The sequence below is a fragment of the Neophocaena asiaeorientalis genome, unplaced genomic scaffold (assembly GCF_003031525.2).
Source record: "Neophocaena asiaeorientalis asiaeorientalis breed wild unplaced genomic scaffold, Neophocaena_asiaeorientalis_V1.1 scaffold114, whole genome shotgun sequence".
In the NCBI taxonomy this organism is placed as follows: Eukaryota; Metazoa; Chordata; class Mammalia; order Artiodactyla; family Phocoenidae; genus Neophocaena; species Neophocaena asiaeorientalis.
Window position 1 is genome coordinate 8798498 of NW_020173116.1, and position 18351 is coordinate 8816848.

Below are 18351 nucleotides of genomic sequence, written 5' to 3' on the forward strand. Positions count from 1 at the left end.
GAAGAGGACGGTATGCGGAGGACGAGGTCCCGTCCATCCAGCTCGTTGTGTGGGTTTGGAGAGTAACTTGATCCTGTCCAGTGTGTGCAGAGGCAGAGCAGGAGTGCAGGGAAGCGGGGGTCTAGCCGGGCGGGGCAGCCTTGTCCGCAGGTGTGTTTCAGGGAGGCCCCGAGTCGGAGGTCGCTGGGGGAGTGACAGTGCTGTGGGGCCCGACTGGCAGCAGAGAGGAGTGGAAAGAAGGGGGCATGAGAGGGAGGCTCTGGAGGTGGAACTGGCGGGGGTGCGTCGATGCTGGGTGGTTGAGAACAAATGAGAAGAAGGCACCAAAGCAGGTGCCCGGGTCTGCAGCCTCCTTGGCCAGAGAGTCAGAGAGGGTCCGAACCAGCGGATGGAGGGACAGGTTGGATGGGGCTGCGGCCCCAGCAGGGCACCTGGGGCGGGCACTGTCCAGCAGGCGCTGAGACACTGGAGCTGGAGCTGCAGGTACAGACAGGAGCCGCTAACTCTTTGGCTGAGATTGCTAACCACCGCCTGAGGAAGAGAGTCTGATGTAATGGCACTTCGCGGGGCAAGGCCGGGCTGCCAGGAAGTAGCTACCTACGATTGAGACACTAGCAGCTAGTCCTCAGAAAAGGATAGCCCTAAGAAAGCCGGACCGTAATTATTCCAAACCCAGGATTCTGGAAATAACCAGCTCTGGCCATTCATATCCTCTTCCATCTGCCTTTGTACATTTTAAAGGAATAACCCACAGTAGTAGGTCCAAATACATAACTCATCTGAAGTTGTAAGACTACGTGTGGACATTCAACTCAGTTTTAGAAAATCCTTCCCGCTGAGGGAGGAACCCTTAGAATGAGCCCGTGGGCCCAGCTTGTGTGGTGGTCTGTTTGTTGTATCTGGGCCCAGAAAACTTTGTCCTTTTTGGAAAACAGTGTTTTGGTTATATGCGTCCATGTAAGCCCCATTCGTATTTGTGTTGATCCAAGTTGGTAAGAACGTTAGTTTCTCCTTCTGAGAATGTTGGTGTATTTCAGAAGCAACCAGTTCAAAAAATCCAACTCTGTATTCTGATTCTTTTTTTTTGTTGTTGTTCTATTCTAGGGAACCAACGATCCTATATTTCTAAGCAGTATTGCCTTCTTTCAAGACTCCCTCATCAATCAGATGACACAGATCAAGCTCTCCGTGTATGATGTCAAGGATAGATCTCAGGGAACAGTTAAGTACCATGTTGTGGTTTGTGGGATATTCTTCCCTTTTTGTAAAGTTATGTAATCATTTGAGAGGTGAACACGAGATTGACTTCACTTCTGGCTCACAAATTAATGTCCAAAGGTACTTGTCTTTGGGAACGTCTTTATGAGCCTCCCCATTGGGCTACTGAGATGAGGTCAGATGTATTGAGAGAACCAGCCAGCTGGACTCCCCAGGGCCTGGCAGTTGGAGCAGAGGCAAAGCAGGTGCACTAATGCTGTCTCCCCCTCTTCCTCAGATGTACTTGCTGGGCTCTGGAACATTTGTCGTCAAAGATCTGCTCCAGGACAGGCGTCATAGGTTGTATTTAACACTAAGGTTGGTATTAAATTTTGTCCCTTTGCAAGGATCTGGAATTATGAGGTCCAGGGACAGATGGGGAAAGGCCCTACTTCCTGTACTGAGAGAGCACCGTGTCCCTAGAGGCCAGTCTCTGGGCGGGGACTTGGTTGTCATTGAGGAGAGAGAAAAAAAGCCTGTCGGAGGGCCTGTCTCGGAATGGAAATGTGCAGTGTTCACAGGAAGTATGCAGACCCAAAGGAAAACCTAGGTATACACCTAATAATACCAAACGCACTTTGCTGTTATCTGTCCCCTCCCTGATAGGCTCTCCCAGAGGACAGGGATGTTCCATGGTTTTGCTCGTATCCCAAGACCTAGAACAGTGCCTGCTGCTCAATAAGTATTTGTGGAAGGAAGGAATGTGGGGAGGGAGGCGCGGGGGGGGACCCCACTATGTTGGGGTCAAGGTGTTGGTCCTTCCCAGATTCATTTTAGGGGCGGTTCCCACCCTGACATAGTGTTCTTTTTTTTTTTTCAAAATAATGTAAAAATTGGGGAAATAGTCCCAAATAGCAAAGAAGATTTTGACACAGAAGATGAATTCCCTGCTCGTAATGCGACATTTTGAAGATACGGAGATGACGGAGTTGAAGGCGTTGGGCAGGGCTCACCCTGCTGTGTATGTGGAGAGCTTGACTCAGGACCAGGACGAGGAAGGGGTCTCGGGGAAAAAAATCAGGGTCGCATGGGGGAGGGGCCGTTAGAGAAGAACACCCAGGTACATCATACGCCAGAGCTGATTCTAGTTGGATTAGGGTTAAATGTAAGACGTGGGCATCCTCCTTACATTTTCTAGTCATTTATTAAGCTCTTACTGTATGCTCTCCTGGGCATCCTCCTTACATTTTATAGTCATTTATTAAACTCTTACTGTGTGCTCTCCTGTATGACCTCGCCTAATACCACAACCCTAGGAGGAGATATTAGGAACCTGAGGTCCAGAGAGGTTAATTAACTTGCTCAGTGTTATCCAGCTAAGACCTGTGAGAGCCCACGTACAAATCCAGGCTGTCTGATTCCAGAGCCTGCACTTTTTATTTTTTAGTTTTTGGCTGCGTTGGGTCTTTGTTGCTGCGCACGGGCTTTCCTCTGGTTGCGGCAAGCGGGCTTCTCATTGTGGTGGCTTCTCTTGTTGCGGAGCACGGGCTCTAGGCACTCGGGCTTCAGTAGCTGTGGCACATGGGCTCAGTAGTTGTGGCTTGCAGGTTCTAGAACGCAGGCTCAGTAGTTGTAACGCGCGGGCTCAGTTGCTCCGCGGCATGTGGGATCTTCCCGGACCAGGGATCGAACCTGTGTCCCCCGCACTGGCAGGTGGATTCTTAACCACTGTGCCACCAGGGAAGCCCCATCATCCTTTTTAAAAGGAGCTAGAGATGACCATCGAACAGAGAGCCTGGGAAGGGACTTTTCCAGGCACGAGAACCGTGAGAGTGAGTCACAGAGGAAATGGTCAGTGGATGCATGTGACCACATAAAAATTTAGAACCTGGCTAAGCCCCACAGCTTAGATAAAAAAGCCAGAGGCTTCAGGGTATCTCTGAATGAATCAAGGATTCACTGGGGCTTCCCTGGATGAATCAGATGGGCCCAGGCGGCCAGCAGCCACCCTGAGGGGTCTTAGCAGTAAAGCGGACCAGGGTAGAGTGGTGTCAGCTATACCATGAAGGATTCAGAGGCTTTGGGAAGTCCTGGGTGACCTCAGCTTACTTGGGGTCCCGGCCTAGGCCTTGAGGCTAATCAGAGCTTGAGGGTGGGGTGGGAATGAGTAGAAAAGGGGTCTAGTGCCAGAAGAAGATGCTCTCCAGTCCCGATTGCAAGGTGTGTCCGCATCACACTCCAGGGCGGGGTCAGCCCAGGGCTGATGGGCGCCAACCTCCCGAGCGGGCATTGGCTACCCCCGACCCCCGCTTCACCGGGCACGCCACCCATCTCTGGGGTATCGTCTCCTCTCAGACACAGCCCTCTTCTGTGCCCCCATCTCCTCGCCTGCCTCCCCCGGAGCCTGTGCACACGGTAACTGCTGCTTGACCCACCAGCTTGCCCCATCCTGGCACCCCCAGGACCCCTTGGCCATCCAGGAAGCTGTGCTTTGTGTTGAAGCAGAAAACGAAGCGCAGTCACGGCGCTGTTTACCGAAGCGCGTTGCCGGTTGCAGGTCTGCGGAGAGCGACCGCGTGGGCAACATCACCGTGATGGGCTGGCAGATGGAGGAGAAGTCAGACCAGCGGCCCCCCGTGACCCGGTCTCTGGACACCGTCAACGGGAGGGTGAGCACACCACTTTGCTCCTCTCCGTGAGGAGTCGAGGACTGTCCCGACGCACTTTGCCAGTGAGCTGTGGGGAGGGGAAGGCCGGGCTCTGCCGGGCACGCCAGTCCCCCCAGGCACTTCTCCAAGTAGAGAGAAGCGGGTCCCCTGCCCCTAGCCCCAGGCCACGCCGGCGTCTCTCCAGAGTGCGAGCTGCAGTCAGTCGGGAGGGCAGAGGTGGCTCGTGGGTGTGGAGTGAGACCCAGGTCACCCTGAGGGCTGGTCACGGTCTTCCTTTCCCAGGCGCTCCTCTGCCTCGCAGCCGCCTGGGCCCCGTCTCACACCTGTGCCCGGCCCCCCCACCAGCCGTGTCACCCTCTCTGATGCACAGCCACTCACCCAGACACTCTCAAACGACAGTTCTAATTTCAGAGCCCAAACGCTGGTAGTCATTGTAAAATACAGAGATCTCTCATTTTACCCCAAATGAACCTGAACGTCAGCTGTGGAAATACTCCTGGGCCTCGTCTACCACTGCTCTTTCATCCTACACGTCAGAACACTCAAAGACAAGGGGAAGTGACTCGGTTGAAAGTTGTGCATTTCTAGAAAGCTGTGTGGGCGGAGTATGTTCAGCGTCCCGGGAGGGGGCCTCACTGGTCTGTGGCTGTGCGTTCCTCGTAGAGTTGATGGTGGATGTTAGTTTCAAGGGTTCTTTTATGACGTGATGTGCTCTGGAGTCAGTCACAGTTTTCTCACGCTTTTCTGTACATGTTTTTAGATGGTTCTGCCTGTTGACGAGAGCTTGACCGAGGCCTTGGGAATCCGATCCAAATACGCTTCGTTGCGAAAAGACACTTTACTGAAATCGGGTAAGCAGCTTCCTCTGTCAGTGCCCTTGCCACTCGTGAGTGTCCACGCGGGTCCGCGGTCTGCTTCCCCACCCGCTCTGGTTGTCACGGCTGTGCACGCCCATCGTCACCTCTCTCTGCCCATCAGCGTGCCTTTGTGGCAGCATGTCGGGACCTCGTGACCCTCCGGAGAGGAGGCTCCTGCTTCCTTTCGCTCTGTCTCGATGGCGTCGGGCTCAGTGACCGGCAGCCTCCCCGCCCCAGTCCTGGCACCTTAGAGCTGGTGACACGGTCGGGGATGATGAGACCGCATGTCACAGGGCAGGGGCGTTCGGGCTCGGTCACTCCGTGGGTGTGGGTCTAAGCGTTTTAACTCCCTGGAGATGAGCAGGAAGGAGACCCGGGGGCCGGGGGGGAGGGGCCCCGCGGCGGCCTGCGCCTGCTCACTGCGGCCCGTCGCCCTCCCGCCTCAGTGTTCGGCGGTGCCATCTGCCGCATGTACCGGTTCCCGACCACCGAGGGCAACCACCTGCGGATCCTGGAGCAGATGGCAGAGAGCATGCTGTCCCTGCACGTGCCCCGGCAGTTCGTGAAGCTCCTGCTGGAGGAGGACGCGGCCAGGTGAGGCCCCCTGTCATCTGCCCCTCCCGTCTGGAAGGCCCGTGGACGGGGTGGGTGAGCACTGGCCTCAGATGGGCCGCACGCCCAGCGTCCGCCGCCTGCCTGCTGCGCGGCCTGGGCTCAGTTTGCTCATCTGTGTCCCGGGGTTTCTGTGCGAGGACGTCACGAGACAGCGTGCCCGACGCGCCAGCTGTGCCCCTGCTGAGCACGGGTCCCCTCGCCTCCCCTCCGGCCTTGAGAAAGTTAGACTAGCTGGTCCCTCTCTGGTTGCGGCTGCCTGGGTCACGGTTTCCTACGGTCCGGGCTCCAGAGGGCTAAGGATGACCCATCAGGACACTGATCCTCTGTGTCTCTCGGCCCGGGGCCTGCTTCACTGGTCCTGAGGCGGGGAGCAGCCTGCGAGGAGGTCCGGGCACTGCAGAGTACGTCTCCCGTCCGCCTAAGAGTCATCTCTGCTCCTTGCCATCGAGCAGTGTTAATCGTAGATGCAACACAGCAGCTGCATGAAGGAAAACAGTGCAGCCAGATCCTACTGTTTTAGTACAGCTATTTTTAAATTTTTCTATCTTGAAAAAAAAATTGAACTTAGAGAAAAAGGGGAAGAATAATGCAATGAGCTGCTTTATCCCCCTATATGTGTATATTTTATTTATTTTTAATTTTTTTAGATGAACTTTTTATTTATTTTTGGCTGTGTTGGGTTTTTGTTGCTGTGCGCGGGCTTTCTCTAGTTGCGGCGAGCGGGGGACTTCTTTTCGTTGCAGTGTGCAGGCTTCTCGTTGCGGTGGCTTCTCATGTTGCAGAGCACGGGCTCTAGGTGTGCAGGCTTCAGTAGTTGTGGCTTGCGGGTTCTAGAGTGCAGGCTTAGTAGTTGTGGCGCACGGGCTTAGTTGCTCCGCAGCACGTGGGATCTTCCCGGACCAGGGCTTGAACCCGTGTCCTCTGTGTTGGCAGGCGGATTCTTAACCACTGTGCCACCAGGGATGCCCTGTGTATATTTTATAGAGTTAATTTTTTAAAACGTCCTTTCAGCTTTTCCATATTTGTAATATATTTACATAGCTACCATCTACTTTTCTATATATCTTCAGTTTCACTAAATTTTTAGTTACGCATAATTTCCCACTGTTTGGTGCATTATAACTCGGAAGAGTTCATTCATTCATTGTGTCGGTTTGGAGGGTTTTGTTGTTTCTCACACCAACCACATGGCCAGTGTTCTGCTCACTGTGGTGGGGAGGCGGGGGTCTTGATGAGCGAGGTGGACCGTGGGAGACAGTAACAGAACTTGGGCCACACGGGGCCCAGACGGGTCACTGGTGTGCAGAACTTAAAAGGGACCGTGAGAAGGAGGAGGGTGGCCGGGGCAGGCCTCTGAGAGACGGTGACACTAAGCTGACACCCGAAGCACAAGGAGGAGCCACGTGACACACGGGCAGAGACACGGAGAGAGAAGGGCTCGCAGCGGCTGAGGCAGACAGGCTCGGTTGCAGACCCAAGGCCAGTGGGGCCACTCAGCCGGCAACCCACGGGGACATCGGTCCCACCCAGCCTTGCCTGCACCGAGGGTTCTTTTACATTAATCTTATTGATTAGTAATAATAATAATAAAATGGCACAGCTTTAAAATTTTTTTTAACTTTAGAAAATTTAGTAGATTCCTAAACACTTCTATAAACTTAGCTTTTTCCCCCCCTTAGAGGAAAACGCGCATAGTATAAAACGCCAAGGAGCACAAAAAGGTTTTTAACGAAAAGCATAACTCTTGGGATTCTCAACTTTCTGGTCTCCTTCCCTAGAAACAACCACTTTTAGCCGTTTTAGTGTTTTCTGCTATATTTCTAGATTTATGTATAGAGTGCTCTCTTAATTAATCAACTTCAGAGATTAACTGCTGATTTCCTATGAAGAGGATTTTGGGTCTTTTGTACCTTCCCCCCCAGTTTCCTAAAATGGTTATCCTTTTTTTTTTTGAATCCATTTTTTGTGTTCATTATTCTGATTATGTAGCTCTTATTTCCTGCTGAGCTAAGAAGTTTATATTTCAGTTCTTAAACAGCTTTCATTTTTGTGGATATAACAAATTCTTTTTTTCCCTTGTCTTCTTCTCTATGCACTTTTAGATCTAGACAGTTCGTTACTTACACAGGTAGTAAAGGGAACGATAGCTAAAGCTGCCATCTTCCCAGGGTCCTTGTCCCGGACCCGAATAGGATGACAGTGAAACATAAGGGGCCTGGTGGCCGCAGCAGGAGCCACGGGACCCCCATTGCTGAGCAGCCCGGCTCGCGGGACAGCTTTATATTCTGCAGCTCTGCTCTGGTGAGGGCAGAAAGCCCCGCCTCCCAGAATCCAGGAGGCAGTGACAGCCCCGCGCTGGGGGGATGGACGGGTGGGGAGAGCCTGTAGCAGTTGCCCTCAGGCTCCAATCCTCCTGTGCTCCGGGAGGGTCAGACTCAGGCTGCAGTTCAAGCCTTCACGCCCCTGTGGCCTCTGGACACACGCAAGGTCGCCAGGGGGCCGTGGTGGAGCCACTCCCCTCTTCACTCCTTCTCTTAGTTTTCCCTGAACATTTGACTGAGTTCCTCTGAAAAGCCTGTCTGTGCAGTTTCCACGTGGTCAGTGGTCTGCCTTTTTTACAGCCGCTCTTGGAGCTGTCTGCTGTCCTGCCCTGCTGCTGCCCCTCCAGACTCGCAGGGCCTTCCCTGGGCATGACGCGTCCACATCCATCTGTCCTCCTGGCTGGTCAGGACTCCTGAGCCTCTGCTGGGAGGGAGCCGGCGCCATGGCCTGATGCGTGTGTCTTCTTGCAGAGTGTGTGAACTGGAGGAGCTGGGGGAACTGTCCCCTTGCTGGGAGAGCCTCCGGCGCCAGATCGTCACTCAGTACCAGACCATCATCCTCACGTACCAGGAGAACCTGACCGACCTCCATCAGTACAAAGGTGGGTGCCCGCTCTCAACCCCACCATGGCTCACCCGCTCTCATTTTCCCAGCTGGAAATCTGGAACCCAGGGTCATTCCCACTGACAGACACTCTAATGGATTTTTAAAAATAGATTCTCATGTAGGTGTGAGTTCTCTCAAATATGGAGTTTTCAGATCTTAATTGAGAAGACAAATGTGTGAATTGCATCGAAAGTTCTTTCCATGGTGTCATCTGCCAAAACAACCGCTGTAGGATGAAATTCAGGAAAGACAAAGTCACAGGCTGTTGGTTCATTTTATTTCTTCATCTTGGTCTAGCATCAGTGAAATGGCCAAAAGGATGCAGGCCGTTTGCCTTGAGACAAAGCAAGGCAGGGTTTTCTAGATTTCCCGGTTTAACTGTTTAGCGGTCCTTATATTTACATATGAATTGTCTGAGTGGAGCTCTCCATTTTAAGACTCAAAAATGAAAGTGAAATATAGACACATCTTTTCTTCTTGAAAGATGCCACTTGATTTTCAAAACATTTTCAGGGTAGGTTTAGAAGACTATGCTTATTAACTCATTCCCTTTTGGTTCCAAATGGAGTGACTTTTTTGGTTTTCTATTACTTTATTCTCTATCTTCAGATTCTTCCCTCCTTCCCCTCTTTATAATAGAATTTCAGCTTTTAAAGAAAATCGTAACCCCTTAACGTGGGCACAGCACAGAGGAACCCGTTCCTAAACTTGGCTGAGAAGCATCCAGGTTTACAGGAGTGATGACAAGATGATGGTGCCCTGGGTTTGGTTTGAATCTGAAGAACAGATCTAAGTGTATTTCTAAGACAAATGGCAGCGTTTGCCTGAAGGGACTTAGGGACCTGCCCGTGCTGGATGCTTGTTACCTGGGACAGTCTGAAACGCCCCCACCATAATTCTTCTAGAGCAGAGCTTCTGAGATGTCAGTGTGCTTCTAAGTCTCCAGAGAGTCTCGTGAACAGCAGATCTGGGATTCTGCATTTATAACAGGCTCCCAGGATGCCAGTGCCGGGGGTCCATGGGCTACCCCGTCAGTAGCTAGAGAACCATCTCCCGTGGCAAAGTGCAAAGCGGACAGTGGCTGGTCTGCGTTTTGCATACTGGCAAAATAAATGTGTCTTTTTTCACTAGGTGGAATGTTTATTTCTCCTGGTTGTTAGTGTATTCTATAGTCTCTTTTTCTAGGCAAGTAGTTCTTTACTTAATTAGTTTAGTATTCTAATTATAGAAATAAGATTGTGAATATTTGGTAGAAAACATGGTCCAAACTCCTGAGCCCCACCCCAGGATGTGCAAGGGGACATGTTAGCGTGTTTTCCGGAGGCCAGAATCGAGGCTGTGTAGCGTTTGCTCATCTGATAGACCTGGGGTGATGAGCAGACCTTCTCATGGCTTTTCAGAATTGAGAAGTGTTGCTCCCGTCACGCCGGTTTCTTAGATCTTGGATGCCAGCGGGCTCTACGGTTGGAACAGGCACTTCCTGGCACGGGCCCACTTGCTTTTTATAGTGGTGCCGACATCGTGCTGCACGGAATCCTGTCCCTGTGTCAGACCTGTCGGTTGAGAGCTGCCGATGGGAAGGCCCGGCGTCGCTCCTGAGCCTCCGAGGGTGGATCCACCAGGCCCCTTTCACCACCCAGGACCCTGAACCAGTCTCCTGGCCGGGAGCTGCTCTCCCTCAACCTTTCGAACCCCATCGTCTGGGAAGGAAGTGTGCTCACGGGCAGCTCAGAGTTTCTGAGGCCACTGCTGACACACACCTGCATACCTGCAGCAGTACCCGCAGACTGTCCCTTCTCCACCCACCGTTCATGAATGGGGGATACGGGCTGACCATCTTTATTTTCTCACATTCCATTCCTCAGGTCCCTCGTTCAAGGCAAGCAGTTTGAAAGCAGATAAAAAGTTAGAATTTGTTCCCACAAACTTACACATACAGAGGATGAGAGTTCAGGACGATGGAGGATCAGGTAACCGTCTTGCTGGATCACATCTCACTTCTTTTCTCCCTGAGCTGCCCCACATCTGCCCCAGCTTGCCCTGTGTGTGCTGCTGCTGGGCGCTCGGCAAAGGCACAGCCCAAGGGCCTCCGGAAGGCCTCTGTGGAGAGCTCAGACCCCTTCCCCTCGATTGTCCCCCCTCCAGCTTCCCTTTGTGTTGCTGTGTCAGAAAATTGCCCACAGGTCACCCTTCTGAAGGTGGGATGCAAGCTGAGTCGCTGGGTAGTTGCCCTCTGCCCTGTGTGACTCTCCCCTGAGACAGGACCCTCGTAGCCGAGATGATGGTGCTTGGCTCCAGAGGCCCTCGGGCAGCCCGGGCTGTGCGACTGAGGGAACCACAGGCTGCTTGGAAGTGGGCTGGCGGGGGATCCCAGAGCTGTGCACGTGTCCCTGTAGCTGGCTCGTCCACAGGCCTGAGCCCAGAGTAATGGAGGAGAGCTTTCTGTCATTCAGATCAGAACTACGACGTTGTCACCATCGGAGCGCCAGCAGCACACTGCCAAGGCTTTAAGTCAGGAGGTCTCCGCAAAAAGCTGCACAAATTTGAAGAGACCAAGAAACAGTAAGTTCTTGGAGGGTGTTTGTTGTCCTTGTACTGCCGTCTGACGCTTCCTAGGTTAAAGAAAAAGAAAGTCAAAACGGGTACCACAGAAAACATCCAGCATCCGATCTGCTTTTGCGGGGCGGGAGGAGCTGCCTTACGGGCCCTGTGTTGCTCTGTGTGTGTGTGACTGAGCTGGGTGGGTGACGAGGCACCCTAGCCGTGGTCCTGTCCCTGTAAAATGACAGCGGATGGAAATGCACCTGGAGAGCAGCGCCCCAGGCGGCGGCCCTCCTGGACGCTGGGGCTCGGCTGCCCTTTACAGGCCCTGGTCGGTAGGTTGAAGGTCACAAAGCGTGAAGCCCGGGAGAGGTCGTCAGTGTCGGAAAGGCTCAAGGGGCTGCGCGGAGTTGACCACGCTGAGCAGGAACTTGGGAGGTGGGCGGGGTGGGGCGGGCCTTGCGGAGCTCACGGTGAGGGGCGGGGCCTTGGGGGCAGGAGCCGAGGGGAGGGGCCGGGCAGGCGCAGGCGGCGTGCAGGTGACCAGAGCTGACGGGTCTGGGCCTGGCCCTGGGGCAAAGTCAGCACCAGCGCTTGGAGCCTGCTGGAAATCGGCGAGCGGAGGGTGCAGGCTGTGCTGTGGATCAGAGGGGACGGGAGAGAGCGCTAAACCGAGCTGTTGAGCTGGACGCCGCGAGGCGTGGGTGATCTTCCCGAGCGTCACGCGCCAGGCTTACCTTGACCAGGGGGTGCGGGTGTAGGAAGTGGATGCCATGCGTGTGGCCGAGGCCTGGGCTCCTCGGGCCGTGAGGTGGAAGAGCAGCGTGAAGGCCTCAGGCGCGCAGAAGGTGACCGAGATGAGCCCGTGCTCTGGCTGATAGGAGAGATGAAGGCAAGTGGGGGGAGACGGCAGAGGACACCGATGGAGCGAGGTTCTGGGGGAGACGGGGCGGCGAGGCCCGGAGAAGAAGGTGGGGCTGCAGAGAAGGAACAAGCTGGGGCCACGACGGGGCAGTCTGCGTGGAACGTGGGCTCGAGGGGCGGGAGCCCAGTGCTTTGAGGACGGTGAGGCCAAGGCCCGCCAGCCTCAGGAGGACCCGTGGGGCAGTCGAAGGAGGCTTAGCGCTGGCCGGAGCCTCAGGCCCCAGGGCGGGAGTCAGGACAGGGCTTGAGCAAGGTGACCTCGGACTGCACGGGTTGGGAAGAAAGGTCAGGGGCCAAGGGGCCAGCAGGCTGGCGGAGAGCAGCTGGGGAGTCGGGTCAGAGCTGAGCGCAGGGCTGGGCGGCATCTCTGGGAGGCCCCTGGCAGCCTCCTCGACCTTGATTCGTCCCCACCAAGGGCTCCTCCCTGGACAGACAAGCCAGGCCACCAGATCCCCCCGAGGACTCACCGACGCGGTGCTTCCCTGGGAATTAGGACAAAGGCGAGCTTCCTGTGCCACCACACTCTGCACAGCCAGCCGCGTGTCTGTCGCACCATTGCATGTGGCCGCGTGGAGGTGCGAGTGTGTGACCTGAGGCTGGCGTGGAGGCCCTGGAGGAGAAAGCTGCTCAAGAGGGCTGTCCCTGTCCCAGGAAGGTTGGGGTGTTGATACCTAAGTGTTTGGCATGTTAACTTCAGTACCTCTTACTCCCTAAGTACTTCCACAGCATTTTTCTAATATATACATTTTTATTTAATGTCCTACTGATGTCGTAAAACCACCTGCAGGAATGGTTTGCACCAGGGGAGCTCTCCTTTCGGCGCAGGTGTTACTCACCCGCATGGGACGTCTCCCTGGGGCTCGAGCACATGCGCAGACGTTGCTCTCACCAGTGAGCGTGCTGGGCTCTTGAGTTTAATCAGGCCCCTGTAGTCGGGGCCTCGACAAATGATCTCCAGAATTTTGACGAAAGAGAACTTGTTTTTTAAATTTTTGTTCTGCATTTGCCGTTTGCTAACAAGCTGCTAATATTTCGTTTTGGTTCTTTTCTTTAGCAGTTTTGAGGAGTGTTGGTGAGTTTTCTGTCTGTGGAGAGTGTGTGTTTGGGTCTTGCTCTCGTGCGGAGAGACTGTCCCCTCCTCTGAGGTGCTTCCCCCTCCGTGCCCCCGTGGGCTCCTAGTTGTAGCCTCATAGACAGAATTCTCCTTCCAACTGCAATGTTCTGTGATAATGAATAGCCCATCTCCAGTCTGCTGTGTCAAACCCTCCCAGTCTGGTAGCAGTTCATTGCTGTGCTCACTCGAAGCGAAGACCCAGTTTTGTTCCTCCAGGATATGAGGAGCCCAGGCCGGGCAGGTCCCCAGGTGCTGGGATTTCAAGTCAACCCACTGGTGCGTCTGGGAGTCCCTTCCTGGCTTCTTTTACAAGAACCTGTGGCTTTTCAGTTTTCAGTTTCCCTTCACGTCTTGTAGGAATGAAGCCAGCTTACATTTTTATGGTATTTAATAGTTAATGGAGATTTGTAAAACAGTATTACTAGGGCCAGTTTTATCCCTGGAGGGCAAACCAACAATTAATACAACCAAGTGACTTTTTCCACCAACAGTGAGATGGCAGCCAGAAGCCACCATGCCTGCTGCCTGGGGTCCCCACTGCCGTTCCAGGCCTCCCCAGACCCGCCCGGGGCACTTGCCCCGGCCCAGAACAGGGGCTCAGCCCTGGGGCTCGTGAGGCACCCGTAGCCCTCAGAACTGCTGCCGTCGTAGAGCTGGAGCAGCTCAGGGGCCGTGGCAGGGCGGACGCTGCTGGAGGTGCTGCACGCTGAGGACACCCTCCCCCGTGGCTGAGGCTCTGCGGCTGCCCCCCGTTTAGGCCACGCTCGTGTGTTCACAGTCATCCATGAACAGCGGCTCTTTGAAGTGCATCCTTCCTCGCCCCCGCCACGTCCTTCCCGTGTTACTAACAGGTTCTGTGGGAGCACACAGTGAGCGGGGTGATGCTTTCTGTCCCGCTTGTCGGAGGCTTTGTATCTGCTGAAGTGAACACACCCGTCTCCATACACACGTGTACGTGTGCGTGCAGCGCCCGTTCCGTGTGTTCTCTAAATACTGGCTCCTGGGAAGAATAAATTTAAAAACCCTGTTTCGGATCGTGTTCCTGAGACTCAGTTGTCCTGGATGGTAGCTATTCATTTGGCAGTGATTGCAGGTTGGAAAGCAGCGTGCGCACCTCGTGCCGTGCAGGCTTGACCGCAGCCTGCTGCATGGGCTTCCGGCAGCTCCATCGTTTTTCACTGTGGTGTCTGGGCTTGGGGTGTTGTTTTTTTCTGGGGTGCTTCGGTTTTTGTTTTTGCATGTTTACCCCATAGTCCGTCAGGGGAGTGGGCAGGGCGGTTTGTTGGTGACCCAGCTTCGGGTTACCCTGGAAAGAGCCCAGCAGGGAAAGGGCTCAGTCCTACCGTGTGACCCTCACCTCCAGGGGCAGCAGTGGGGGGTGTGGTCCTCCCTCTTCCCCTGAACTCAAAGGGCAGCTCTTCGAGGGGACCAGTCAGGGCCCCTCCTTACATGAAGCATGGCTGCCTTATACGTCTCCCTGTTTCCCTCAGGTGGTCTGAAAAATAAACTTATAATATTGGGTTGATTGGGGATCTTAGCTAAGAGACATGCAATTTACCATCCCCATCTAGAAGGTCCCACGAAGCCAGGGGCGTGGAGTTGGATCCCCAGAGGCTGGTGTTTGTGCCGGGCAGTAGCTTTGACATCAGATCCCGAGATGCACATGCCGCTCGGTGGCAGGGAGTGGGGGACGAGGGAAGGACTGGTTTTCAAAGCCAGTGAGGCGTCCAGGCCTGGCCTCTCCAGTTTGGCATGTTCTCCATGCCCCCCTTCATCCGATGGAACATTGAGCAGGGGAGTCCCGGAGCAGGGGAGAGAGGATGGAAGCCCAGTGTTCTGGGGACTTGCTGGGGTAGACACACGAGGGAGGGTGTGGGTCTGTGCACAGAAAGTTTGAAGTCCTGATTGGCCAAATGAAAAGACAGGTTTCTTTTGGCAAAGTCCAGCCCCTACTGCAGTCTCCCTTCACTGAGGTGTGAGCCACTCTGGTGTCAGCAGGTCTCCACTGAGGTACTGCTTAAAAACTGACAGAAGAGGTTCTTAGGTGAAAGGTTATGAGCATCCAGGCAACTACTGGGTTCAACATCTGTACACACAGGTAGAAACACAGTAAGAATACAGATACATGCAAACATGGATAAAAGGCTTAACTGTATTTTAACATTTCAAGCCTCTACTGTACAGACAGAATGGATCTGCTGAGATTTCCTCTTGTCCACCAACAACTAGACTAGCCTAGGAAACAGCCCTGAGTAACAGGAGGCTTCACCTCGTGTTGGTTGTGGGCAGGGGTGGGGAGGTGCTACTATCCCCACCGATTCGAGAGAACCCCTTAGAAGCCGTTCTCATCCTTTTTAGTACGTCGTCCAGCTGCCAGTCCATCATCTACATACCACAGGACATTGTCAGAGCCAAGGAGATCATTGCCCAGATCAACACCCTGAAAACCCAAGTGAGTTACTACGCAGAGAGGCTCTCGAGGGCGGCCAAGGACAGGTCTGCCACTGGCCTCGAAAGAACACTCGCCATCTTAGCAGACAAGGTAGGAGAGGCTACCCTGCTGCAGGTGGGTGGGGGTCCCTTGGGTTTCTGAATACCCCTGGACACCTCATGTGTGCCTAGAGCTGTCCACACAAATGGTGACACTGGGATGACCTTGAAGGTCTGACTTCAGATCCTATTGCCACAAAGGCCTGGGGCGGGGCTTGGTGACTGGCCCGTGGTCACAGAGCTGGATGGGGGCAGACCAGCAACGGAGCCCGGAGCTCAGGAGTCTCAGCTGTGGCTTCATGCACTTGGCTTTCCAGGGAGCCCCTACACGTGCACGGGGGTCTTGTTGAAGCTGGGACAGTTCCTCTGCTTCCTTAGTGACTGCCTACCCGGCACATTTGGGGCCACATTTCCGTTGTACTCGCCGTTCGAAAAAAGAAACTGAATTATTATACGCACATAATATAAGAACAGTATAATTTCACTGGCTTATATATAGTCCACAAACCAGCTTCTAATTAACTGTCATCTGATCCTGATTAAAAATTGATGGATGATGCTTTTTCACGTGACTCAGTGTCTCTCTCAGCGTACGTGCCTCCGCCAAACACACACGTGCCCACAAGCACACACACGTGCACACACAGATTCTGGTCACACTTCCCCACACACACCTGCTTCACTGGGATGAGCTGCTTTTCCCCGTCCGAATGTCTTGTATCCTTCCCATGTGTTTGCCCAGTAAAAAGACTGAGTGCCAGGGATTAAATCCACTCATAAAATAAAGGTGACGTTGTCAGACGTCAAATTCTGAGCCACAGAGCTGCTGTTGCGTGCAGAATTCCCCAGAACCGCACGTGCTATGCCAGGAATCCCGCTGCCCGGGGCTTCAGGTATTAGATGTGAAGCATAAGACTTCAGCGGTTAAACTGAAGTGAGGCCTGTGCCCTGGGATGGAGGGACAGCCTGGGAAGCCAGTGAAGGCTGGCACTGGGCTCACCCCGGGCCCCTCCTCCAGCCGTGTCAGGCTCAGAGGCTGGCCGGGATCCAAGAATGTCAGAGGCTTCTTGGCCTCCCTGTCGTCCTCCTTGCGTTCTCCGGGCTTCTTTGGGAAGTTCTTGCCGAGATTCAGCCGGGCCTGTCGTGCGGCAGGCAGCCTTTAGCCTCGGCCGTCCCGAGGGCTGCAGCTCTTGGGGTGTGGGCACCGTGCGGGAGGGAGGAGGGGGCGGGCTGGGTGCTCAGAGAGGCCGGGCCCCGCAGCCCCACCTGGGTGCTTAGCGGCCAGGTGTGCGTGTGTCCCTGCAGACCCGGCAGCTGGTCACCGTGTGCGACTGCAAGCTGCTGGCCACCTCCATCCACGGGCTGAACGCGGCCCGGCCCGACTACATCGCCTCCAAGGCCTCGCCCACCTCCACTGAGGAGGAGCAGGTGATGCTGAGGAACGACCAGGACACCCTCATGGCCAGGTGGTCGGGCAGGAACAGCCGGTCTTCCCTGCAGGTGGACTGGCACGAGGAGGAGTGGGTGAGTCTGCCGCCCCCGCCCGTCACCCTGCCACTGAGCCGGCCTGGAAAATGCGAGGCCTCGCTCCCTCGCGGGTGTCGGGCCCAGCCCGGGCCCTGCCCCCTCGGCCTCCACTGGGAGCTGAGGTGCTGGGCAGCTTGATGAGGATTTGGAAGACGCCGCCCTGACATCCCGTCACGATGTTGCTTCCGCTGGGTGGGCTCTGAGAGCAGGGTCTGCCCCTTGAGGGAGTGACACATCACGGACTCGTGTTTGTCGTTTGCTGGGACTGTTCTTCGGCGGTGTCGTCCTGGGGGCACCGGATTACCGGCGGCAGCAGCGCGCTCCCCCAGGCCTGCCCTGGCGTCCTGAGTGCTGCCTGGGTTTCTGCAGGGACCCCCCCCGCCCCCGTCCCCCATGCGGAGCGACCCACCGCCTCCATCCAGAAGACCTCAGTCCCCTGCGGTGTTTGTACGAGGTCTGCGGGGAGGGAGGAGGGGACGAGGGTGCTCCCGTGGCCCTCGTGCCCACAGTGGCCTCCGGGACAGTGACTAGCAGACGTCCCCCAAACTTTGAAACTGACGCCCACGGGACATCGACTTGTCTTTGGAAAAGCAGATGCAGCTTTAACGGGGGATTCCAAATTGTCTCGCCCTCTCTGCGTCTTGCGGGGTCTCAGTGGGCATGGTGCCCGGGGGCGGGCTCTGCTTTCTGCCCTGCGTCTCCTGCTGGGAGAGCTGACCCCGCGCCCCTTGGGTCCGCCAGGAGAAGGTGTGGCTGAACGTGGACAAGAGCCTGGAGTGTATCATCCAACGGGCCGACAAGCTGCTGCAGCGGGAGCGCCTGCAGGGCGAGGGCTGCGACCACAGCCTCCCCGGCACCGGCAGCTGCGCAGGAAGGAAAGGTAACCGGGGCAGCCAGGCCTACTGGATCCGACCGGAGGACCCCCTCTGCGACGCGCCCCCCTCGCCACGCCCCCCCACCGCATGCCGCCCTCACCCGACCACACGTGCGTACGCACCCCGCTTCCCACCTCCACCTCGAGCGCTGTCCGTGTGTTCGTGTGTGTCTCTAACTCCACGCCCGCCACGCAGACTGCAGGGAGGCCTCTCAGCAGAGGGGGTGTCGCGGCACCCAGAGCAGTGGGGGCGGGGGCTCCCCGAGCCTTCACGGCTGCGGGGCCCGCGTGTGAGCCTGCAGGCGAAGGCCGGTCCTCAGGGCCCTGCGGGCTCACGCTGCCACGTCCGGGAGGGTGGGGCTCCTGGACTTTGCTCGTTTGTCAGCCAGTCTGGGAACCCGAAGGAGGCCGAACGGTAGATGCCTTTCTCGTGAGATTGCTTACTGCATCAGGCATCAAGGAAAACGTGAGGCGTGCAGCTCTCTCTGGATGAGAGCTGGTGGCAGGCCCAGCGGACTCGTCTGGAAAGGCTGGTTGTCACTGGCTGGGCGCACTTTTATCCGGCAGAGGCCTGCTGCCCTGGGCCTTGCTCGTAACCCAGTCAGAGGGTGGGCC

The 18351-nt window shown here is 55.4% G+C and overlaps 1 protein-coding gene across 25 annotated transcripts in view; it reads left to right on the top strand.

Annotated features, from left to right (window-relative positions):
* The window catches only part of INPP4A (inositol polyphosphate-4-phosphatase type I A), a 158334-nt gene that overhangs the window by 94046 nt on the left and 45937 nt on the right, over nucleotides 1–18351 (top strand). For 23 of the 25 annotated variants that reach the window (XR_003003115.1, XR_003003114.1, XR_003003116.1 and 20 more), the window contains 11 exons: nucleotides 1105–1221; nucleotides 1496–1575; nucleotides 3755–3866; nucleotides 4627–4717; nucleotides 5170–5317; nucleotides 8131–8261; nucleotides 10132–10236; nucleotides 10720–10828; nucleotides 15204–15387; nucleotides 16641–16859; nucleotides 17604–17847. Coding sequence is in view for 12 of the 25 variants with exons in the window: in XM_024743839.1 (XP_024599607.1) it covers nucleotides 1105–1221; nucleotides 1496–1575; nucleotides 3755–3866; nucleotides 4627–4717; nucleotides 5170–5317; nucleotides 8131–8261; nucleotides 10132–10236; nucleotides 10720–10828; nucleotides 15204–15387; nucleotides 16641–16859; nucleotides 17604–17847 (1540 nt within the window). In the remaining 13 variants the exon portion in view is untranslated. The remainder of the gene's footprint in view (nucleotides 1–1104; nucleotides 1222–1495; nucleotides 1576–3754; nucleotides 3867–4626; nucleotides 4718–5169; nucleotides 5318–8130; nucleotides 8262–10131; nucleotides 10237–10719; nucleotides 10829–15203; nucleotides 15388–16640; nucleotides 16860–17603; nucleotides 17848–18351) is intronic. The other 2 variants (XM_024743847.1, XM_024743846.1) reach the window with 1 other exon arrangement.